This window comes from Excalfactoria chinensis, chromosome 6, assembly GCF_039878825.1.
Source record: "Excalfactoria chinensis isolate bCotChi1 chromosome 6, bCotChi1.hap2, whole genome shotgun sequence".
NCBI classification, from domain to species: domain Eukaryota; kingdom Metazoa; phylum Chordata; class Aves; order Galliformes; family Phasianidae; genus Excalfactoria; species Excalfactoria chinensis.
The window spans coordinates 24450807-24477748 of record NC_092830.1 but is presented as its reverse complement, the minus strand read 5'-3'; the positions used below and the strand labels follow the sequence as shown (position 1 = coordinate 24477748).

General features: G+C 33.8%; 1 protein-coding gene across 5 annotated transcripts in view; it reads right to left on the bottom strand.

The window, feature by feature from the left end:
- Positions 1-1788: 1788 nt before the first annotated feature.
- LOC140253955 (heparan sulfate glucosamine 3-O-sulfotransferase 1-like) overlaps positions 1789-26942 on the bottom strand; it is a 39565-nt gene continuing 14411 nt past the window's right edge. For 2 of the 5 annotated variants that reach the window (XM_072340088.1, XM_072340089.1), the window contains exons 2-3: positions 7198-7276; positions 4115-6658 (exon numbers count right to left, since the gene is read on the bottom strand). In XM_072340088.1, the coding sequence (XP_072196189.1) occupies positions 5610-6658; positions 7198-7219 (1071 nt within the window). In that variant the 5' untranslated portion in view covers positions 7220-7276 and the 3' untranslated portion in view covers positions 4115-5609. Of the gene's footprint in view, positions 6659-7197; positions 7277-26942 lie in introns of all 5 variants that reach the window. The other 3 variants (XM_072340092.1, XM_072340090.1, XM_072340091.1) reach the window with 2 other exon arrangements.

Genomic DNA, 26942 nt, shown 5'->3' with positions numbered 1-26942 from the left:
CTTTGAATCTTGTTCCTATCTGCTTACTTTCAACATGAGTAGGCCAGATGTGTATGACCCATCAGCTACTTTTCCTGGAGAATCTGTTCATCTTTTTTTTATTCCTTCTGCCATATTTACAATTGATAAAATCACGTAAACATAGGCTGTCTGGAAAACACATAATGATGGATGCAGCTGCACTTGAATCTGAGAAAACAATCCATTATCTGCAGGTTGAAAATATTTAGAACTGTATATGGCAATAGCTCACAGAGGAAGCCTAGAGCATTGCCTAAACAGACTTGGGTTCATTACAAGAAATAATGTTACAAGTAGCTCATACTGTAACAGCTGCCTGCAGTTCAGTATGCCTTCAACAGGACCACTTTAGAGCACAGTTATAGGTTCAGCTTGTTTTTGTTTTAGACCAAGTTTATCTTGCAAGCTATGTATGATGCGTGTGTATGCATAAGTATAGCATATGTTGTTTATGAGCCTTTAATCTTCCTTCACTCAAGGCAGCGATGCACCCCCTGCAGTTTAAAGTGCTCCATCTGTGTCACTTGTCTGCAATGGTAGATTTGTATCTTAGCAGAGTTAGGAGAGATGATATCTTCAATCTTCTCATGACAGTTGCACAGCATTTCAGGCTGACAGCCCTTGTCAAATCAACAACAAAAACTATGCATCTAGCATGGTTAATTTTCCAGAAAGGATTTAAAAAAAAACAACAACCCAACACTTAGTGCAGAGAACTGCTACTTCCCAGCCCTGCAGAGTGTTTTGAAAAATGTATGCTCACATTTACCCTGAATATCTTCATAACCAGAAAATTAATTCAGAAATGCACAGTACCTGGACAAATCCCTGGTGTAGCCTGTTATTGTCTTCTGTATGTCTTTCCAGCCCAATTATAACTTTCATTTAGAATTGTGCCATGTTAGTCACACAATTATTTAGCAGAAGAGAACCTTCATCTCAGGTTTTAATACTTAGTATTTTATCCCTCCACTATTTTTTTTTCCTCTACTGCAAGTTTGAATGATAAATTCTTATAAGTATATATTTGAATATACACATAAATACATTTGTATATATATGAATATACACATATATACATTCACACACAGATATATAGAATTTAAAAAAGTGTATGATAGTTCCAAATGTTCACATCAAAATAAAAAACATTTTAGCTGGTCCAAATGGCAAAGGGTTTCTTAATTACTTGCACTTCCTGCCATTTCAATTTCAACCTGTAAATCAGTTGTACTATCCAGTGAAGAAAGTGAAAAATACAGGAAGATTATTTCTTAAACAACTATTATACATTTCTACAAAATATTGTTCTTCACTTGGATAAGTATCAAATAGAAATAATATTTTGATTCTAGTTTGATAATAATTCTTTGCTTTTGTTTTAAATGTCACTCAAAACACCTTTTTGTCTCAGAGAAAACAATTTACAACCAAAAGTTTCTTGAAAGGGTCCAGTATCCCTTGAGAGGAAAATCCTGCACCACTGTTAAAGAGTCTAAATTAGGGCATTTTCCAGTAAATAGGTACTGAGAGCATTCTGTAACGGAGATAAAAGAACATACAGTGTAAAAGTGTAAGACAATTTTGCATCAAAAAATAGACTTCATAACAGATTGCTACTTGAGATGTATTACGTATGTACGTAGCACGTAACATCTACTGCATTTATGCTGGCAGTTTCAACTTTAAGATACTATTCTATACTTTCATTTCATTGGTACCTTTATTTCCTTTTTTTTTTTTTTTTTTTTTTTTTTTTTTTTTTTTACCCCCCCAGGAATTCTAGTAAGCTCATGTCTGTTAATTAACTTGAAAAAAAGACAATTCCTTTAAGATCACAGAATGACATTAAAAAGTCTTATTCAATGGTGATGTAAAATTTCAATTTTTTTTTAAACAAATTATAAGAAAAATTGCACATCATATTAAAGCTTGAAATAACACAGTGCAAAGTATTTGTCCAGTAACTAAATACTAGTTGTTAACTGCTGCTACTGATTAATGTGCTAGGCAAATTATTATTGAATTTAATTCCAATGCATCTATTCACTTCTGTAATAAAATTCAAATTCTTGAAGGAAATAAAAGATCAAATCCATCAGCACAGAAAATAATAATCTACAGGGGCATAATCATTATTTGGACAAATTAACTGTTCTTTCCTCTTTGTGATGGCTATCACACAACTCTGATTATAAATTAAGATATTGTGGGTTATCACTCTCTATTCTTTTAACTGTGCTTTTAAAGCCAAAATAATAATCCAAGAGTTCTGATTTTAGCCACATAGATTAAACAAGAAATTAGAGGACTATGAAAAATCACAGAATTGCAGGGGTTAGAAGGAACCTCAAGAGACCATGGCATCAAACCCCATCACTAAATAGGTGGCAAAGTCTCAACTGATCCAGCTACGGATGGTTGAAATTGCTTGTTCTCAGACATAGTAAATTAAAGCAATCCTAACTACTGTATCAATATTTAACATGAAAGCTTGATATATCTGCACTGTAAAACAATCTCCAAGACCACTCAGATCATCTTAAATTCTGCAATGATGTTACACATGTGTGCATTGTATTTCAGATGCTCTCAACAACATTTAAGACAGTCTCACGTTCTCTTCAAGCAATCTTCCTAAAATAAAGTTCCTTCTCTTGAAGCCTCCTGAGTATCAGACAATAAGATGAAAGAATCACTTGATGACCACTTTGGCAAAGAACAGTTTACAGAAATTATTGGAACTCTTAATAGCTGCTTGCCATTCATTAAATTGAGGACTATTTTGCTAACAATTTCATCAGTTACGGTTCTGCAGAAAATTCAACCTGCTTTAATTCCATACACCTAAAATTGCATACTTTTGAGGGAGAAAAAGTAATTTTGGCTTTTTATCATCAAGTTTAGCTCACCTGAGAAGGCTAGACCTGCACGTGATACATCTTTCAAATGACAAAATGGGAAAAACCAAACAAACAAACAAAAAACTCGGATGGAAACTTAATTATTTTGTGCAGGTTAATTTGTGAATTTTTAGCCCATTTACCTAGAAACTTCAGATCTTTATCTTTATCTTATCAGAATCTTTATGTAAAATCAGAAAAAAAAAGGGCCAATCACTCAACAAAATTATGTTATGCATAAGATATTCTTCTGGTATTATTAAACTTTAAAATGAGTTTATTCCAATGACTCCATCCTTCCTAAAATGTTTAACAGGAATGAAGAATTCTAACAAATCAAGAAGATATATGTATCACGAATCTATGCAGATCATCACTCCTTGAAATGTGAAGTCTAGAAAGAGACCTGCATTTTTGAAGATGTATACAGCTTTTGCCAACTGGTACTTCTGCATTCAATTCACTTAAAGTAAACTTCAGAGAAGAAAAAGTCTTGATGTCTGCAAACATAAATATAGAAAGACATTAACCTATGAAACTGGAAGTGGCAGACATATGAAGTCTCATTAGTAACAGCTTCCTGAAATCTTTGTTAAATTATACAGTGCTTTGAAATTAGATTCACTGCAGAAAAAATAAAATAGGAAAAAATTAGGAAAAAAGAAAACAACACTGTTAAAAAGAATCATGGATAAGAAGCAAATTAAAACAAGAACACTATTAAAAGGAGTAATAGTGGGAAAGCAGCAAATAAAAACATATGGCAAGTTTTAGAATGTATAAGAAATAGAAAACAATACAATACTGCAAGAAAAACTATAATATGGATCTTGGTGAGTTTGAACAAAATGAATTTATATCTCCACACATGATGCACACCAACGTATTTCTGAGTAGTGCCCAGATCATAACAATATCAGTGATTAAGAAGCCACAACCTCAGAAAAGATGGAAGAAAAAAAAATATTTTGAGCAAAGAAATAATATGTTCATTCAGTAATCATATTGTAGAAAGATAATTTCAGAGGTTAATTATAGGCTAATGAAAAACTAGAATAATTTTCCATCTTAGATATACATTTACAGGTAGTAGAATAACAAGATTTGTTGTCCTATTTTTAACATTTTACAATTTTGGAAAGAGCTGTCATCATACTCCTTCAAACTAATAAATAGCAGGCCCGAATCTGTTCAGATTCAGTGCAAGAATAATGCTACCTTCCTAACATCTAAGTAGCACCTTAATAAGGTGATTTAGAAACCCAAAATTAGTGCTGCAATAAGTACCTTCAAACTCATGAAAAAGACAACTGAATTCCACATTGGGAATGTATCCTGAAGCCTGCACAGTTGCTTAAACAGAAGAACACAGATTTTCACAGATTTCCAACAAGATTAGGTGAAGTCTGATGCTTAGAGTGTGCCTGTGCAATTACAGCTCACTGGGATTTTTGGATTGCAGTGTACAATTTCAAACAAGCACAACTGCTTGCATTTATGTAATTCTATTTAGCATTTCACATTTAACAATTCAAGCTGATTTTCGTCTTTGGTGCTGTTATATGTAAAAGAAGAGCAGACAATATTGTCAAGCAAGTGATAACAAAAGGAAAAATTCCTAATGCAGGATGTCACTTTTATACATAATCTGAGTATGTCAACCATAGTATACTGAGCAATGTTTGAGATATACAAATATAAAAAGATGTCACTTTTAAGTCTGAGTACCTCCTATGACCTTCTTTAGAAATTACAGAGAATACTCCATGCTTTGAAGGGCAGGCAAAGAAACGCATTCTTCTTATTCAGAAAGATCACCGTTCCAATGGAAGTACTTAAAGTAAAGCTGGGAGAGAAATAGAATAACTAGTCACAGAATACAAATATGATTAATATGGTAGTATTGATAAGCAGATATCTTTTTCACTCAAATGCAAAGTGAAATTTATATAATCAAACATTTGTACAGGTGCTGATATTAACACATTCAGATCTCACACTTCCTAAACTTCTTCAGACAGTTCATATTCTTACTTTATTATTTGGAGATAATTTTTTTTCAGATCCAAGATATTAAGACTATGATTTAATGATAATGATACACAGACAAGGATCTTCTAGTTCACCTATTCAAAATCAAAGGTGAAATAGATTCCTTTTATTATTAATTTTTTGAAAGCTTTGACATATTAACATAGGATGAATTATTTACTGGAGCCACTACATATGCCCCTTCCATATAATTTAAGCTAATGTATGAAAAGTTCTAGAAATCAACGTCACTATCCTCATACTTGATATAAAAAATACCAAGAACAAAAAAATACAGAACAGTTAGAACAATACAGTTTCAAATATGTACATTTTTACATCATTAAAAGCAGTCATTTTTCCAAAACATCATATGTGAATTAAGTCCACTGAAATTCTTAAGGGAAGGATTTGCAAAATGGGAAAAAGATTAGAATATGATCCAAAGTAAACATACAAATATGTGAAACTATTTTTCCCCAACACAAAGGCAATCATTTAAATGACTTGATGGATGTCTTGTTCCAGTGAAGCAAAGGCATCACTGCTTCTACATACAGTATGTTCTCATAATATGAATCTCTACATGTTACAAAGATATGCTTGAAAGAGTTCATTGCAGGCCCTTTAAAAGAAACACTGATTGCAAATGCATTAATGCCAGTCGAAAGAATGATTAACCATCCTGTAAAATTTTGCATTGTGCTCTCTGAAATAAGAATAAAGTTGTTCTAAAACAGTGCTGTTAACAAGAGGATGGGGTCGCCCTTTGGATTCATGTAAACATCTCTCTCTTCCATCACTTCGAATGCAGTAGAATCCCTTAGTTTGGTTAAAATAAAAATTAGAAGACATAATTCGGGAAGGAAGATTCAGAAATCTCTCAACTTTTTGTAATTCAGGAAGAGGGTCCTTGATTAAAGTATTGCCATCCACTATGTGAATCTGATCCAAACTGAAATGTTTAAGCCACTTTTCCATATGAACATCATATAAACTTCTCTGAATAGCTTTGTATTTGGTATTAAGTGCTCCATTCTTAATAACAATATCTTCAAAAAGCTGAACAGGCTTGTGGCTTTCTATTCTGTTGTAATATACTTGGGTATAGTCAGATATAACTCTCTCAGTGGGATCTCTTAGAATAAGCAGCAGCTTAATGGAGCTATTCATGTCATGAATTCTTTCTGGAGCCTGTGGTGATGTAAAATAGCCTGGTGTTTTCTCAATAGTAATTTGATTTCCATAAGAAAATGGCATCAAACTCCTATACCAGTCTATTCCTTTCACATAATTTTCATCCCAGTCAAAAAAGTGGACTTCTGTAGCTGCTACAACAATATTAGGATGAATATCCAACATTTCCAGCAAAGCCCTTGTCCCTCCTTTACGAACTCCAATGATAATTGTCTGAGGTATTCGTCGGCTTGTGCCAGGAGGTCTCACCTGTGCTGAATAGTGTTCACTTTTATTGCTGAATAATCCTACCTGTGACTTCAGTGTTTCCAGCAGTGCTCCATTCTCTACAGGAGCACCCTGAGTATGAGTCAGCAGAAGATAAGCTGACACCAGAAGAAAGGCCATGTGGAGAGGAATAATTAGTTCAAGATAATATTGTGTTCGATTAATGAAAGAACAGATATGTCCCTTCTTGAGTTGGTTGGCAGAACCAGCGGTAAACAAACAGCAATTTTCTGAAGCATCTGCAAAATAAAATAAATCAAATCAGTATTTCTAAACCCATCACAGATTGGAAGTTCAATTTACCATTCAATTCACAAATCCAATCTGTAATCACAATAGAAGTTCTGTTTAAAGTTCTGAAGAAAAGGGAATGCGAGTATTTATATGGAAATTACAAGACAGAAGAACAGGTACATTATACCAAACCCATTTTGTTTTAAGAATTACAATTTTTTGGATGGGAAGTTTGGGAAATAGTAAACATGCTGAGGGATCAAAGCACATTCTGATATAAATGACAGTTAATATCTGTTGATTCTGAAAAGTTCCCAAACAGTGTACATCACTGAACATGTTGTTTAAAGCATCACACCCTAGGTGACTCAAAAAATAATGGCCTTCAAATCCCAAGCACATTTGCAAGCCATGACTTTGCTCCATTAATGCCAAGCCTTGTGGCAAATGCAGAATTTATCAATTCACAACCCTCTTAGACTTCCTATTTACATTAAGGACAGAGCTACAAATAAGTTGCTTTCGGAAGCACTTCCTCTCTTACCTGAAGAAGGAATATACTGCATTATTGCTGCAATTCTGTCATCCCAGTAAGCTAGGATTTGGTCAGGGTGGGAGGGGAGCTGGGAACAAATAATACTTATTTTAACATTTTCCTTAACTCTAGTATTAATTTACATTCTAATCCTCAGTCTAAAATTAAAATTATATGAAGAAGATTGAGGAATTATTATTGTAAACCCCTTACTTTTATTTCGGTTTCCCATTTTTGTTCTAATATTCACCTAAGATTAAATTGCTAAAGGCAAGATGAATCTGAATATTTGGCAAGAAAGCATTGCCTTGCAAATACCATGAAGTAGTGAACTAACTTAAATAATTTAAATTCCAGAACTATCCCATTCAGTTTTAAAAACAGATTCTTAACAGATATATTAGGTATCTTTGACTAACCAGAAAAAAATTGCCTTTAGAATTATTGATAAGAAATATTCTTGAGACTGACTAGGATAACAGAAAAGGATTTGAGTTTTGGAACCCTGCAGTAGTATAGACAGGGGTGAGTTCATCTTATGTGTATAGTTCATGGCGATGGATGAAAAACATCCAAACTGACAAACAAATATTTATTTCACTGAATTTTTATTTTACTAAAAAACAAAACAAACAAACAAACAAAATGCTAACATTGCTTATATGGCTTCACCCAGCTAAGAATCAACAAATAAATACTGTGATTCATAGAAGCCTGAAAGCTGAATAAGGAATTTGTACTTGGAATTAGGGAAAAATTTGTCTCAGGTTCACATATAATGACAATAAATGACTGTTTAATTGACCATCTAAAATCAGCACTTCTCTATAAAGACACATTTAGAAACCAGGTACAAGGAGGTTCCATGTTTCCTACACACCAAGGATTAGTAGCATTTTTGAAAACAATTGTTAATTTAACAAGTTTTCAGTTAATTAGTTTTATATAATGGAAATTTCCTAGAGTTACTGCAAGAAAAAGAACTTACCTAGGAAATACTACCAGAAATAATCAAATTCAGAATGTGCTACAAAGCTGATGCCTAAATAGATCAAAATTGCCTTTGGGAGCAATTCCATCAGAACAACATTCCAGCTTCAGCCTAAGAGATTTGATTGATTTTGATGAAGCTCTAAGATGTTAGATCCTGTGGTTAGGTTATAATTGCTACATAAATGTAAAAAGGATTTAAACATGATTTATCAAATATAATTGGAAGGTTATTTGAATAATTTTTGTGCTGCTTTTCTGTCTTTATGCAATTAAACACAAATTTTTAGAAGCTATGAACTGCTTTTTATAATGAAACCAATATATTTTACATTGAAGCACTGTGTACTTTGAATCTCAAAATATTCCCATTAGCTATATGGAACACAACCAAAAAATTAACTCCATGATGCATTATTGGAATTATGGTGCCATGCTACATGTTTATTTGGTAGTTTTTGTGTTGCTTAGTTACATAGAGAACAGCAACAGATATGATACTTAAGCAGATATGAAGTCCAGAAAGAAATTCACACTGTGGAGATAACTATTTAGGTGAATAATAACTGGAGATTTTGTTTGGTTTACTTTTTTAAAAACTAAAGAAGCAAATATGCTGTCTGAAAAATAATTTTAATATTGAAGAAATGTTCTAAAGACCTTTAATTCCTGCAATCTATGGTAAAAAATTAATAATAATAATAATAAAATCTAAATAGCTAATTATTTACCTTGCTTCAGGGTAGGTACAACATCATAGGGTAAACATACCTATAGTATTATTAGTTGTTACTAATATTATAAACGAGTAATAATACTCTCCACTGCCTGTAATACTTTCAACAGGGGAATTTCACAGCACATTATATTGATGAACTCTGCACCCTATTAAGGCAGCATTCTCACCTTACAAGAAATTGTGACTAATGAACATAAAGTCAGTTCAGGAGTGCAAATGCTTTAGGAAGTTGGGGTTAATGTGATCTACTTAACAGATTTACAGTCCAACCATGAAAAAAGAACAAAATAGGGCTTCCAATTCCCCACCCACTTCCAGTTGGTAACCTTTCTTGACAGTCACTTGTATCTATTATAGTAATTTACACTTGGATTACATGCAGAACTAAAAGTAGAGCACGAAAAGAAAAGCTAAGTGTCCCCAGTGTTTCAGCATAAGATTGGAGAATTTTGTAGAATATTGCAGTTTTCTCCCTCTTGTTCCCTCCAAAGTGAAACAAGGCATGAGCTCTGATACTGCAAAAATACTCTTCACTACTGAAAGCTACAACAAGCAGAGGTGTTCAGAACAAATACAACATAACAGCAGTGTTTATGTTGAATTTTAAAAGTATTTTTGCTATAAAAATGCATACTTTACTTATTTTTCTCCTGTTAGATACCATCTCATCCCAACACCATTATAAGATTTCAACCTTTTTAAGACTTGAGGGCACACCAACTTGTAACAGGTCCATTATACTTCTAATAATTAAAAACATTTCTAACGCTGACAATATGAAAAAGTTATAACAGCCTAACCATAAGGTGAATTGCTTCAGGAATTACTTTCAAAAACGATACTGTGATGACAGGCCAGTGTAAAGTGTCTTATACAGACTGGCTCTGTGAAATAAATAATTCTAAACAACAACTACTATCACTACTACAAGAGTTTATTTGTTAAAACTCTATCCTCTCTAATACAAAGGAAAAACCATTTATATCCAGACAGGTCAGGTATGCCTAGATTGAATTCAGAATACAGTGATAACATAAATATATATATTACTAGCATAAAGAATATTTAACTCTTCAAAAAAGTTTCATACATGGAAATAGTTGAATAGACCTTACTTTTAATATAAATAGCACAATTACTTTTAAGTTTATTCAAGAAAGAGAGCATTGAGAAATAGCTACAATTGAATAGGTGTAGAACTGCACTAAAATTTTCAGTGTTATCTGATTCAGAAGAATACATTTGATTCAAAATAGAACCTTTCACGAGGCCTGATGTTAGAATTTTGCATTTTTGCAGAAATATGACAGTGTTCAGAAATGACATTTTCAGAGTTGTTTAAAACAGAATCCAAGTTTGTAACCTTTTGAAAGAACAAAATCTGATTTTTAATTTTGCAATCAAATCCCAGTCAAAATGAACTTTAGATAGGCTTACATTTCTGTGGTGGAATTTGGTCTCAGCTCTCAGTAGAAAATATGACTGTAATCTAGTTAAGCTCTGATGATTACCAAAAGTATTGAGTAGCAATTCCCCTTGCATAAAATTTTAAGCCTAAACTCATGTTTAGAGTGTGTACGATTAATCAAAGTTCATACACACTCTTTTCTTTACATTTGTATAAAATATGCCCTTTAAAATACTGAAAATCTAAAACAATGTAAATAACAAGGACAACTGTTTTAATGATATGTGATTGTTTAGGCTGGGGGCAGACTGATTTAGAGGTGCTGCCTTCCAAAGACATGACTATTCCATTATCATGCTCTTATCATGCTTATCACTGAACAATTGGTGGTTGGATTTACTTTTCTTCACCTCTGCTGCTAGTAAGACTCATTCGAGTGCTCCACCACCTCCTCTCCTATCAGGAAAAAATCACCTGCTTGGATAGTATCTCAAGATCTACTGCTCATGTTACTCACACCTCTTCTCAGCTTAATTTAGTAGAAATGAACTGGATTATTTAAAGCAGTTTAAATAGTATTGCTAATCTAACTCCTCTTACTGCAAATAGCCAGAAATAATAGGAATATAAATAGGAATAAAAATGGAAATATCTGTTTGGTGACTAAGATGCAAAAGAACTGCAATTGGCCGCCGGCTTCTCTTCTGTCAGCTACACAGACTATAACAGATTAAAGAAAGGCTAAGAAAGGTTAGTATAAACTATAAACACATTTAATCATTGGCAGGTGATATTAGCAGATAGGAGTTTTGAAAGTTTGCTTCCCTAAGGTTAGTATGATATTTTCTTATTGCTGATAACTCAGGATAGAAAACTGCCTGATGATAATGACTTCTAGTACACAGCAGAAGTTTATACATGGTAATATATACAGTATAAATACTCTGATATATTTCTGTGCAAAATAAAATTTCTGTAGACATAGCCAACACATTTTTTTTAGTATTTTTGAAAACATAACAATCCAAAAACCTACATAAAAGTTACTGAACCATAATTTCATGAACACCCTTAATATGTTTGTTCCACAAAGCAGGGCATATTCTAAGCAATCTTCTAAATAGACATAAAATAAATTATCCTCCTACTGAGATGTAAAGTATACATGGTGGGTAGATTAATATGTGTGACAAGGCCAATTCTATACATCTAATCCCTCTACATATCACATCGGTATATTTCAAATGTAACCACATTATCATTTTATTGAATTAACATTGCACCTGTAAATGTTAATTATGCATCAGGACCAATATAAATGGAAGTAACAGAGCTGGAATGCTAGGCCTTCAGCCAAATAAGCAGTAAATGCATAATAAAGATAGAGCAATGTATGGATGATAACTGGTTTTTATGTTTATTTCTACAGATCTTAGTGAGGTAATATTTCAGCCTCTATACCACTGGTATAATTAATTGAATATTATTCATTTACCCACATTCATTGTCAGAAAGAACATCTTGATATTATTATTGCTGTTTAAGAACTACAATTAAGAATCTGCTGCTTGCTTTAATCTACAAAACAGAAAATTCCTACAGGACATCCTCTAGCTGGCACTAGAACCTCTGTTACACCCTCCTGTAAGAATACAGCTTCCTGGCTTTAAAGAAATAGCACCATAAAGACCTGCTAATTTGTTGGTAGGGACTCTGAATCATCATAACTTCAAGGACTCTGACATATGAAAACCTTGGCACACAGAAGAGGTTTTCTGGGGAGAATTTATAAATATTATTCCTCAAATTCTCAGCATTGCTTCAGTGCATGGCAAAAGCACTCTGGACAGAGCTAAGCAGATGCTGGCAGCTAAACGGGGAATTAGACAGGAGTTAAGTGTGAGTAGTTGGCCAGCCATGAAGCAGGTCCTTTTTCCCCACCATGAGTGCTCTCACAAGGTTAAATGCTTCAGCTTTTGTAGATCTGTATCTTATCTAGTCTTTTTGGTAACTTTTCAGGAAAGATTTTCAAGGCTCTATTACGCTCTGGGAACCAGTTAAGCTATGTGATGCTGACCGATAAGAACTGCTGTATTGTGTCTTGTTTAATTCCTGTATAGCTCCTATTATATAAGGAATAAAATAAACTGATCCTTCCCCTGTCATAAAAGTTGTACTTCCCAACAATTAGCAAATTTGAGTCCTCCTGATGTCAGATTCAGACACCAAGAGAAGACAAACCAATATCTTGGCTCAGGAATATACTGAAAAGTGCAAGAGTAAAAGTGAACTGAGAGTTCAACCATAACAGAATAAAGCAGTTGAGAAGCCCATCAGAACTGAAACGTTCTGGTCTTGCAGATGGTGACCGAACAAAGTTAAAAATGCACTTCTTAAGTGTGTGAAACCAAAGGACATATTTATAATTCTGACTAGTTCTTAAGTATGAGGGTTGCTCCAAAAGTAATGCCTCTTATTTTATTATATTGGCCAATGTAGTCAGAGCCATGTTGGTGGTAAAAGCTGAACTTCCCACTAATATTACACTTTGTTGCTGTATGCCAGATAGCAGCAAAGAGACATTCTAACAAAATAGCATCTGAAATGGGATTGCACATGAAGCAAAGTTACATCCTGAATTCCTCCATGAAAATGTTGCACCCATGACTGAACTGTACTCATAAAATTTTAGCATCAGAAAATCCAAGATAAAGAGGCATTTTCTACTTTTTCTCAGAGTAAAAAAATGTGTAGAGGTCAAGTCAGAGACCACACAAAGCAACAACTTAGCATTTTTTAAAGCTGATTGCAACAGGAGGTAATAGAGGTAAAACTGCCTTACAGTGGTAAGCAAATCACTGCTAACAGATGAGATGTTAAAGTAGAAATCTAGAAAATCTACAGAACAAACAAACACACTAATAAAGAATATATATATATATATATTTTATATATATATATATAAAAACCTCTTGAATAAAAACTCCATTAATGCCTTCAACACATATCCATTACCAAGTTACATGCACTTCTAACCCAGCAGGCATCTGCTGAGACACAGTAACAAAAGCAATTGAGGAAATGTTTGAAAATGCCCAATAACCAGAATACAACACAGAAAATAACATAGAAAATAAGCCAGTTGTGCCAAACTCAAGCTTCCTTTACACCGTTTCTAGTGCTAAAACTCAGTCTTATAAACTATAACATACAGGCTGAACTTATAGAAATGTCAGCTGTTCAACTGAAGCCAAAGTATTAAAGGTACACAAAAACCAGTCAGAAACTCTTACACTTCAGTGCAAAACAAAGCAACCTCTTCTCCTCTTTACCCCCAGTCCATCCAGCAATTACGACAACTTCCCTGTACAAAAACAATCTCTGCATCTACAGGCTAAGGTTTTCTTCGGTTGTGCTCTAAACCTGAAAAGCCAGAGGAGATACAGCTGCAGAAACGCTGCACCAAACAGCATGATTAATTCAAGCAGAACATGTTCCTTGCCATACAGCATAACTTCTTCCCCATAGCTCAGTGCTACTTTGCACTCAGCTCAGCCTTCCACACTCTCCATTTAATGCTGCTTCACTTCAAATCAGTTAAAAATTCTCAGAAAGTCTCTTTGATGGCTGACAGTGCCTACAGCAATTCTTCAGAGCCTTTAAGTTCTGTCTGTCAATTTCCACCTAGGTCTTCAAGGTAAAAATCATATTTAGGAGCCATCACATACATTCAGGATCTGGACTTCAAGACTTCAAATTTGTGAAACCTGTGACAAATATGTTTGTCACATTAGAAAATGTGACTAGGAGGATCTACAATGGATGTGGCCAGAGACTGAACAAGAACACGTTATAACTCCTTCCCAGATTCAATGATTGACAGTTTTTGCTGACTATGGTGATAAAACTAATAATTAATACTTTTGTCTGAAACTGTAGAATCAGTTTGGAATACTTGGCTATATCTAGACATATTATGATGTAATTTTTACAGCCTCTCCTTCAGTTTGAATGATGATGCCAGCATTTTAGTACTTCCTGGTGTTGGAAACTTCTGTAACAGAGAAGAAAGCAGGAGAGGTCTCTGATGGATTTCCATAATTAAATGCATATTAATCAAAATAAAGGGTCAGAACATTTGGACATTCTGCAACCCACAAGTAGGTTGTACAGCACATGTACTTTAATTCCTTGTTAAAACTTTCATTTCAGCTACTGTATGGAAAATTTGTAATCACAGCCTGAACCTCTGATTAATCAGCTGAGGCAAGTGTTGGGTCAGCTGTGGGAGCACAGGTGAGAGTAATTTGCAGAGTAATGCAGAAATAATAAACAAATAAGTATATACTGTAACTGGTTCCTTAAGACTCTAGTCACAGTGCAGTTATCTCACTCTGCATTTTACCTCTAAGCAGACTATTTTTTCCATTTTCAAAGCATATTGAGTTTTTTTGGAGGAGTAACAGAAATATTTTCTGTATGCTTCCTGCTGCATCCTTCATCAATAGCTTAACAGTTACTTCAAGCTTTTTCAAGAGCAAATGACAACAGCTGAATGCCAGGTAATTTGCAGAACCAGTGGGGCTCAGAAAAAAGGAGCAAGTGAAGCACCAAACCAACACTTTCAAATAGGACTGTCTAAATGCACATAAAATCAGAAAGAGGTTCTGTTCTTTAGCCATTACTCACAGTGAATAGTACTTTATTCTGTTAATAAAATGGAGTCAGATAGTTCTGAATGTAAGATGAGAGAATCTTAATTCCCTACATAAAGTGTGATTTAAAATCTACAGGTACTGAGTATTTGAGCCTTTTGTAATTCAAGGATAGCTGAGAACTCAACTGAAGACTGGCTGTTTTTATACACTAAAGCAACTACTTTCAAACTCAGCAATAAATAAAAAGCATACTAGAATATGCACAATGACTCTCTGATGAACATTTGCAAACTACCTGGATTTGCATCTGCTGATACATATCCAAGCCTTGCTCTGCTTCAGAAGATCTTCATTTAATAATTCTATAATTTTTTTTTTTGTTTTGTTTGTTTTAGATTTTAAAAACCCTACTAAGATCATCTAGTCTAGACTGGATGTTGTGTTGAGGGACATGGTTTAGTGGGAGCTGTTCGTAATAGGTGAACGGTTGGACTGAATGATCTTTTAGGTCTTTTCCAACCTTGGTGATTCTATGATTCTGTGATATTCCAACTGTCAACCTATCACTACCATGCCAACCAAACTGTGTGACTCAGTGCCAGATCTATACATTTTTTGAACACCCCCAGGAATGGTGACTCCACCACCTCCCTGGACAGCCTGTTCAACTGCAGTACCACACTTCCTCAGGAGAAATGTTTCCCAATATACAATCTGAACCTCCTCTGGTGCAACTTAAGGTCATTACCTCTCATCTTGTCACTAGTTACCTGGGAGAAGAGGCCAATACCCCACCTCACTACAACCTGCTCTCAGGTAGATAGAGAGAGTGATAAGGTCTCTCCTGAGCATCTTTGTTTCCAAACTAAATACTGCCAGTTCCCTCAGCCACTCATAAGACCTGAGATCTTATGCCTTCACCATCTTTTCTGCCCAAACATACAGCATTCTGTGAAGATTAGTGTGAAATTTATTTCAAGTCTCTGCTGAAATGTCAGCATTACTTATTACCTGTCCACCCTCCTCCTGTTCTCAGCACTTAATATCTCACCAGTTGGTCAGTTATACATAAAGGCCTTTGCACAGCACATTCACAACAATATTTTTTATTGTTGTTTATTTATTCAAGGATTTTTTTCCTGCACTCTGATTATGAATGTACAGTCCCCTTACCTTAAAAACATGTCTACAGGGGAAAATAAATCTGGATTTAAGATTTAATTTGGAACTGCAAAATACAGAATAGATATTTCTGTTTATGGTATGCTGAAAAAGGTAATGCAAGTATGTAGTGTAAGCTTCCACTTATTGATGCTAGCTTGGCTTTAAAGCAATTGTTTTGTCTCTTGAGAGAAGATAGTATTTTCTGTTGGAACTATAAATTGTATATATTATTTTACAACTTTAATGATGAATTTTAACCTTAGATGTCTAGTTCAACATTTCTTAGCTGAAATATTTTCACACTTGCATCCCAATTACTCCTTATAGCATCTAACAATGTAAATACATTTTAAGCTTAAACAACATTTATATTAAAGGCAGGTTAAATTTCTTCCAGAACCTTTCTGTCCAGGGGGAAAGTCTGATATGGATGCACTTGGAAAGCTGTCACACCTATTGATGCCTTGAAGGGAAGTCTGGACAAAAGATGTCAGTTACTCTGAGTTTATAGATACAAATCAGAGTTCAAAGAAAATTTTTGACATTAGAGTCAAGACATTAGAATTAAAACAACACTGTAGCATGTGCGTGTGAGAAATAAGGGGTTCAATAATTAAATGCAATAAAAGTATTAATTCCTGAACTATGGAACTTATAAAAAATTATGCAAGAAATTAGAGAGTAGCACATCAAAAACATACATAAAAAGCAACTATACTTCCCTGACATTAAAAAGCCAAATAATACAATTGTGGGTCACAGTCTGAGAATGCTTCAGAAATCAGATTTCTGTGAAATAAGTCATGAAGTCCAACCTATTTCATAAAGATGTTTTATGGATCTCCTGCACCTCTAAGTAGGCAAGATAAACTGAATGTAACATATTTAAAATTATAACATGTAACAAAGCAGTGCAAAGCTGGTAGTAAGAGAAGAAAGAAATGGAGAAGACAAAGGAAACTACAAGAAGCAAAACAACTAGGCATCTTTAGATTATTAGTCATTTTAACAACCAGAGTTAGATTCTATATTTCTATATTTGTGCAAATATATACCTAGTAGATATAGATTGTTATTTGAGTCTATATTGTATTTAAATCCTCACAAAAAAAAAAAACAACATGCAAGAACCAAAACAAAACCCAAAAAACTCACTAAACCAGACATGCAAAAATCAACAATACACATGATAATGAAGTACTATTTTACAAGGCCTGTGTCAAATGTAACGCCTCCTATTTTATTATCTTGCTCCATAATGTCAGAGGCAGAAGGTGGTGGTATGGTAGTAGAAGTTGAAACTTCCCATCAATATTCCATTTCAGGATATTCCATTAAGGATATGTCCCTGAATTCTTCCACGTGCAAAAAATGGCACATATTGACATGCACTGATGTTTGCTGAATGCTTGTGGAGACCGTTCAGTGGATGTGAGTGCAGTGTGGTGGAGGTGATACGTTTTAGCAGTGGTGACAGTCATGAATGACAAGCCATCTTCTGGATAGCTACACACAGCTGTCACACCACAAAATAAAGAACACCTCAATCAGCTTATCCACATGAAACAGCTAGTGGTGGTGACTGTATTGAGAAAAAAAAGTGTGTTGTAGATGAGAATTTGCTCTATGAAATAGTGTTACCATGTTCTTTATATCTGTCGAACTTTCCATTGAAATAAATAAGATGCATCACTTTCAGAGCATTTTATGTGAATACTATTAACCACAACAGAAGAACTGGAGGAGAGGACTAATAGTAAGAGGTATTCATACGTCATTAAACAAAACATTCTGTAATAATCTATGCAGAAGTAATATATCCTTTTGTACAGTTTGTTAGCAATCTGTAGGAAAAAGTACTTTGCTGTCCAGAAGAGTTCTGTTTTACAGAAGAATCAAGAAAAGGAAGAAACCAAGCTTCAGCAAATTTGTAAATATACAGCACAAAAACTCAATCAAAGGGTGACACACACCTACACTTAGTTCTGTGCCTCTATTTCAAGACTGAGAAGAACATATACCCCCCAACAATGGTGAGACAACCAAGAAAACACCAGATGTATCTGCCTATGCAATATTATAGTTCAAGCAATAAAATTCATATTGTACAAATTTAGGAAATAAACATGTATAATTGTTTTTTGGAAGTATTGTATAATAGAAGCAGTTTCCAGATTAATCTAGCCAAAAACTACTTTAAATATAACTTTAAATCTTCTCACTTTCTCATAGCCTCTATCCGCTGCAGAGATGATAACATAAAAGACAGCCAAAAGATGAAGTTAATATTCAGATAAATTATGGATTATCTAAGTCAATCAAGCAATAAATCTTTCCATCTCAGAAAGTGGTTCAGCAAGGAATTTAGCTGAAGGCAGATAAAAGAGGGAATGACTGCAAATCTTGTACATGAAAGAAACCAAAATAAAGGAGTGTTCTAGACTTACATGGTATTAGCTGTAACTTCCAGTAGAGTAAGAAAAAGAGATATTTTGGACACTGATTAGGAGAATCAAAATCATGTGTAACTGAGTCCAAAATTATTCTCTTATTATCAGCATGTACCATCCAAGTTCCTTACATGCAATTAAGAATTACTCTCTCTGGTTGTAAAGTCACTGCTCAACAGATTTACCAAACCTTTACCAGAAACTGACTATTACCATAAAAATGCAGAAGCTAGACATTGAATCTTTATATAGAGTTTTCATGAATAAAAAACAAATTCTACAGTACAATTTAGAAATGTAATTTCCTTTGGGCTTCCAAAGTATGTTGCAGTTTTTGCTCTGTGAACTACATCAGTGTAAAACAAATTTGTCCTAATTTCCAGCTGGGTTTACCTAGCTCTGAAGAGGAAAATAGGTAAGATTTCACAAAACATCTCCTGGAAAACTGTACATAAAAAATCCCCACAGGGATATTTTTTATTTCTTTTGCAGTTCTGGAGAAAAAAAAGACACTCTGGTTTTGAATGTATTTAAACCTGCTTAACTTTATTGCCACTGAAATGGCAACTTCTAGGTATTTATTCCTTTTCCTATTCTAACAAAAACAGTCCCAACATTTTCTTGTAAACTGTTTCTGCTTCATACTGCAAAGTAAAATCACACCTGCACTGGAACCTGTCCCACCAAGACTCCTAAACCTTGTTTGCCGTGACAAAAGACTTTACCTTATTTTTAATAACACCCTTACTTTCTCCAATGCAATGCAATTAGAAATATATACATTTTTAAATGACTGTATGTTTCTAATTTGATTCACTGTCAAACACAGAGTGTATGTTAAATATTTTTCAGTGCAGCAAAATATTCTTTCTCATTTTAATATGAAAGTGATTGTTTGCTTACATACTACAATCACCAGTACTATTACAATTTTAATACTACTACTACCAATAAGAAAGATAAACCTATATGTAGATATCTGACGTAGCAAACAGATTATGTTACTTACATGTTACCAGTTTTCAATCTTACAGATAATAAATGGTACATAGTATGACAGATAAAAGCTTTAGTGCCATGCTGCAGGGACTTCCACTGACCTCTTGACTATTCCTGTACTAAATTGCTGTTTCATTTTTAATGAGTGCTCTATAAATGGAGTAGTCTGTATTCTGAATCTGCGGGTGTTGCAAAAATTCCTAAAAATGGGTCAGCTGCAAAAACCTAAATACTTGCAGTCCATTATTATTCATTAGCATTTAAAGGGAGTCCTTGACAACTTATGCTTAATAGTATACATATTTCAACAACAGAAACATTAGGTGACAATATTAAACAGAATCAACTTAAAAAAAAAAAAAATCATAACTAATTAATATTTGTGGGGATTTCATTACCCAAAATATTAGATGACTTCAGTTGACTAAAATATAAGAAAAATATAAGAAAAACTTGCATGCACAGATATGCATTATTACCAGGCTTCAGATATGGTCAGGTTTATGGGTAAGACACATTTCAAGAATCAAGATATGAAAAAATCACTTCTGCTTGAGATACTTTTTCAAAACAGGCTTGACTTTGGTTAATTTCTACTAGGCTTGGACTCTTTTGGATGAAAGAAACAACACACAGAAATTAAGTCATATTAATTGAATCTGCAACCTGTACTAAAGATCACTGCTGCTAAGACTTATAAATAACCAGATTTTACAAACTGACTTTCCTTCCATAAAATCCAAATGGAAATACTTGAATGTTTATAACAAACTTTACTTTGTTAAAACATGTTTGATGAGCTTCAGTTAGGACACTTATGTAGGCTCCAGGAGAACAGTCAAGTACTTTGAGTGTGACTGAGCGCGACACTTGAGTATGTGTCTGAGAACCAATTTTCCACATTTGGACAATTCTCCCTTCAGTAATAGTGCTTGTATTTTCTCCTCTTATCCCCCATCTATTCTATCCTTTTCCCAAGAAGGAAATACACTTTTAAACTCCAGTTTAGTAACTATCCCCCTTGAGTTCTCATTTTTTTTCGAGTATGAGAAGTATACTGAGTTGATAATAAACGGCAGGCATAGCTGCAGAGGCGTGTGTTGATTGCCACCTGCCACCATCTATAGCTTTGGAAAATCCTAAAGGTAACTCTGTTACTGGTACCTTTAGGTAACCTAAAGGTAATTCTGTCAACAGGATAAGGCATAGAGTAGAGGCTGTGAACAATTTTTATGAACTTCACAGTACAACCTGAACAATCATGCCATTAATATCTAATATCAAGAATTAGTAAAGGCTAACAACTCTGACAAATGTATTGTTTTTTTTCCTAAATGAAATGAAAGCAACATTCTGACACAATGATCTTTTCAAGTTCATTTCTTTCACCTCCGGTTATAAGTGCACAAATGGAAAACCTTTGGGACAAGATAATTGTAGTTCAGTAGCCAACATTACAGCTCTTGAATATGTCTTAAGAGTGTGCTGAATTTACTGAAGCTGTGAATTCTCAGTACCCACCATGGTTGGAACTTCATACTTTACACTATCTGGTCTGACATTCAAGTCCCCAAAATCTGTCAGGCAGTGCAAGTCTTCTAGCAATATTTTCTCTTGTCTTTATGGATGAATGCCTTTTACAATATATTAAAAAAAAAAAAAAAAAAAAAAAAAAATGTTGATTTAGCAAACTTTCTTATTCTCATCTATGCTGCTCTGCTTTTACCTCTTTCATTTACTCTGTTATTTATCAGTCTAAAGGTAGGTCTTGAAATAAAGCACCCAATTAAATGATATTTCAAGCTTCCATAATTACTTAGGAACTACTCTCCTTTTCTGAGCCTAAGAAAGGTAAGAGGATAAAATAGGAAAAACAAACTTTTATACCCATGCCACTTTTATATGCTGATCTATAAAATGTGACATCACAATGCCACAGGCTCACAGAAAACAGGCCAGAGGGAACCCCAGGTGGTCACTTAGTCTGTCTCTCTGCCCCAAGGCAGGATCAACTATATTGAAATCATTCTTGACAAATGTTTGTATAACCTGACCTTAAAAAACTTCCAGTGATAGATACTACATAGCTCTCTTATGCAACCTACAAAAATATAGTTACAAGTTGCACCTACTCAAAATTCAGTACACTAAAAAGACCTTACTGACATTGGTTTGTAAGATGCACTGGCAGCTTTGGTGCAAAGTATAGCATTCTTGAATTCATGCAGATAAGAATTCACACAGATATGTCTTTGATTAAGTGTAAAAAAAACATGTATTGGTTTTCAATATTATAAAGAGAAATTCTCCAAAACTGTTCACAAGTTCACTTAAATTAGTAACTTACAGATGTCTTCATAGTTAATCAAGGTACAAATACACTGAATTCTCCAAAGCAGCGTGATGTGTTTGCAAAGAACCTTTATGAATCTTACTTCCATAACATTTTTATACAGGTTGAGATGCTTTCACGTACACATAGATTTCAGAATTTAATAATGATTAAATAAGGCTTCTAAGTTCATGTGTATATGAATATGTGTATGTGTGTGCTGCTTATCGTAATTATTTTACTAGCATAATTAAAAATTCCACAACAGTAGAGAGAACCTGCTGTTATGGGGAACAAACAGCTTTAAGGCTTTTGTCCTGATACCTGGAAGAAAAAGTGATGCAAAAAAAAAAAAAAAAAAGAAAAAAAAAAGAAAAAAAAAAAAAGATCTAAAAGTCTCCTGTACAGTGGAAAAAAAGAAAGAATGCAACCTTCTTGTTTTTCTATTCCTCTGTAAAAAATCTGGACCCACAGAGTTAATATCAACAAAACTCTACCAATAAAAATGGGGAGTCTTTCAAACAGCTGAAGCATTATCTATAGATTTTTGCTGGTTCACAAGCTCCATGTGAAAAAATTCCAGTGAAAGCTGCTGTAATATATAAAGCTAAATGCCTGAGGGACATTGAAGTGAATATATTTTTCTGCTGTTTAAAGCACACTGGCAGTCATTTATAGAGTTTACATAGCTTTCTTGTCAATACCTGCTGGTCGCAGTTGGTGAAGAAGCAGTTTCTCTTATGATCTGGCTGCTAATTAAACATGGCAGTAGCCATTCAGAGTGAAAATTTCAACAAGCTGACACAAAAGGACAGAAAGAATCAAATGTATTTTCAGAAGGCTCTGATCTTTAAATATAACATTTGGATTCTTCAGTTGCTACAATTTAAAGATAGCAGAAAATACTGTGCCAGATTAACACACAACTTTTTTGATAAACTTTAATACAGTGCTCTATGCTTCATAACTTTAGCCTTGCTTGCTGCCATTTTTAACTCATCATTCAATCATACATTTTTTCTGCTGCCTATTCCTTCACATGCAGGAAGACTGAAGTTTTCTCCTGCGCCCTTCTGCACACAAAAGCTCCTAGAAAATACCTGCAAGTTTATCTCAGCTAAAGTAGTATTTACTGTTTTATTGTTTCTTAATGTTAATCCCATCTCCTTGTTTTTGCTTTTGTTTTTATCTACCTATTGACTTTATGTTTTATTTTATTGTCTTGCAGACAAAAATCTTTGGCATTTGTGCACTCTGACCCAGTAGTGAATTTAAAAGCACATTGTAAAGCAGTAAAGAACAGAAACAAAAGCATGCAGTTTTCCTACAACAGTTGAAATCTCACTTTTTTTTTTTTTTTTTTTTTTTTTTTTTTTTTTTTTTTTTTTTCCCAAAGTAACGAACCTGGACTGGGCTGGGAAATAAATCTTACTAAATAAGAACTAGTTCCCTCAGCTGAGTAGGAAAGGATCTGGAATACATACTGAAAGTGAATCCTTTCTGAAAGAAATCTTCAGACAACAAAGGCATTTTTAGAACTACTCGAGGTGACTGAAAGGCCACTTTCGACACAGAGCAAAATGTCACTTCACAAGGAATAGCATCTCAGCCAAGTAAGCTTTTGATCATTTATAAGGCATGCTGAAATTCTTTAAATAAAACAAACACTTGTCCATGTCTAGTTGCTGATTGCACCGTTCTTATCAACCTATTCCTTTTATTCACCTCTTCCTTTAAAAACAGAGATCTTGACATAATTGTAAAAAATCTTACTTTTCTCAATTTTGCACAAGAAATATAGTCAAGTAATTTTTTAAAACAGTCTAAGAACACAATAGAAAATGCTATTTGCAAATGCCAGAGGCACTAAAAAGGCCCAGTCTAGTGCTACATTAAAAAGTCTGAAAAGTGGAGGAATTTTCAACATGTTATAACATAGACTAGACTGGAAACAGTAATTCTTGACTAATTATTTAATTGTCTCATCTGCTGAGGTAAAGGGATCCACAGATGCCATTGGCAACAAAGAGACAAATTAAAAAATGAAACAAATGTACCAGAGATTCTTTATCCACCACAGTAGACTGTTTTTAAGAAACAATGTTGTGCACTTTCTAATAAAGAATCTTGGTTTTAATTTGGATCTTGCAGAACTAGAAGTAGTTCTCCTGACCAAACTCTAATATTAATACGACCTTTCCTGTGCAGGTTAAGTTATAAAGCACATCTCTGTCCAGAAAAAAAACCAAACCAAAACAAAACAAAAAAAAACCTGCCAGTATTTATGCAAGCCTGCTTTTGAAGGAAAACCATACTTTAAAAACAACAACAACAAAACAAAACAAAAACCAACACATAGATTGTATTTTAAAACCTAAATAGAAAATAATTTTGAAGATCTATTACCTGGACAGGTAATGGATTAAAAAGCCTTTATGAAGAAATGTATTAGAGTTCATTTTAAGGACTGGCAATCTTTTATTACTCTTCTATATATATATATATATATATATATACATATATATATATATATATATATATATATATTTAAATGTTATGTTTCAGAGATAAGTACACTTCCAGTCTACATCCAAGCTTATCCAAAACTGCTGTCTTCTACTAGCATTAGCAAAAGGCAAGGTTTATACATAGAATAGTCCCATATGTAGCTAACAAAAGGGCAACAATCTTATGCACATTAGCAGACACACATAAAATTGCTCACACCAAACTGCAAATGCACCAGCACCAGATTCAATGAGTCCTGAATGAGAGACATAATGTGTGCAAACTCATTAGTGCACACACAGGAAGTCTTCTCCTCCCTATGGGAAGCAAGCTCTATTTGCATATTTATCATCTACATAAAAGTTTAATGACTTATGTGGCCTGCATTTGGACAAGGGATTTGCTTAATGTGACCTCAGTCCACGATAAGATGAATTTTATCTATCAGCTGACCATGGATACTGTGAATATTTCCCATTAACATTGACATGTTGGTGAATATAGAAGGAAAAATCCATTAAATGTCAAGAAACCTCAGCTAGAAAACAAATTTATTTCAGGAAATTAGCTGTAAATTCAAGTCTAAAGTTAAATAGTTACATCTCATGTGAACCTTTTGATTGTATTTAAACACATGCAGATTTTTCTTTTTTTTTTCTTTTTTTTTCTTTTCTTTTCTTTTTTTTTTTTCTTTTCTTTCTTTTTTTTTTTTTTTTTTTTTTGGCAGTTTAATAATTATTTTTGTATGTATCATTCAATCATGAATCAATCATGATTTTTTTATTCCAAGCTGAATTTTTGTATGATCCTATAATCTAAAAGAAGTATTTACAGTTCATTTTTAAGGAACAGAATAAGATCCAAGCTAGTTTTAGCACTGTTAAATAAAAATAATTACTCCAAACTACCCAATATCTATGTTCTGAGAATACATACAACATAATTCCAAAGAACAAACTCTCTTAAGGATTGTGTGGGAATAGAAAAGAGATCTTTGCATTAAGAGAAACAGATATGAAATGCCAGTTTTGTGACTGGTTTTAAGTATGCATGTGTACAAGTCAATATAGCACAGGAAACAACGCATTCAGTAGATAAATATCATTACCTATGCTGTACATTACAGACTCATTTTTATGCCAGTCCAGATAAAATCCCTTATTACCATAGCTTCAAAATTTGTAAAACAACATCAAAAGAAATTAAATTAATCTCTTCCCAGTTACAACATGACAAAAGTTTTATGGGCAATTACAGGACTTGCTATTGAACAGTTGTCTAACAAGTCAGATGCAAGAGATGCTCAGCCCTTTCCTCACTGGTTTTACCTCTGCTGGGTTCTCTCATATTTCAGAAACTGATGTAAGCTTTTCAAGTGTTACTGGGGAGATTTAATAACTGCTTCCCCAACAAACTCCCCAGATCTCCTCATGCTCTTAAAATAAATAAATAAATAAATAAATAAAATGAATGTGAGAAAATTGAAGTTTTGATTCTGGAGACCTCATAGGAACAATTACTCAGATCATAGGTGAAATTCCTCACAGTGTGAAGAAGTATTTTCTTCCATTCTGATCTTTATTATTTTAGCAGGAAGAGTCAGTTCTTGCTAAAGGCAAGACTAACTTGACTACAACTGACCTAAACAGCCACATAAATTACAGTGCTTTTGAGATTTCTTCAGAATAAGGAAACAAACAGATAATGGAACTCAGTATCTGATGAAATCTTGCTTGTTTACAGTCTAAATTCCACTTCTCCTTACACAAGGAGACACAAGCAGTCGATTGTTTTCTGTTCTGAATTTACTGCCATCTTCCAGCATTCCACTTAAAGATTTCACAAAGCAGTGTTTGAATTCACACTTTAAGTAGTTGCTCGTGTAAGATCATGAATATTTCACCCATTCTCACCTTTGTGACATTTTCCTCTATTCTAGTAATTATTCAGCAAAACTCCTTAGCTGGGTGTAACATCTCTTTACAGTAACATACCTCTGTTTTGGTGCTTCTTAAAGGCAGTGGTTCACCAGCTTCAGTTAGCATCATTACAAATAGAGCTGACTTTATTCAAAGTGCAAAAAACAGCAACATCATGCTTTTTGATGAAGAATTCCAAAAGCATATACTTTTAAATGTTAAAATGCTTTTACTATTTTCACATCTGCCCACTTACACTTCATCGCTGTAATTGTAGTTAAACAAGAAGCACACTAAATCACTTGATCAGTTTGCTTTTTTACTGTAAAGGTGCAAGCAACAAGAACTATGACTGTTCATTTGTGACACTTCAAGTCTATGGAACTGTTCTTCTGTTAGCCTTCCAAAGAGACAAATTTTTCCTTCAGTGACATCGTATTCTTACTGTCAGCAGTTTCAAACAAAACATACAGTAAAGGAGTAGAGGTCATTAGTAGAGAAACAAGATCTATCTAGTAAAATCTGGTGTTATGTTGTGCTAATATTTTCCTCTCACAGTAATCCTTCTGACAAATAGAGGGGGAAAA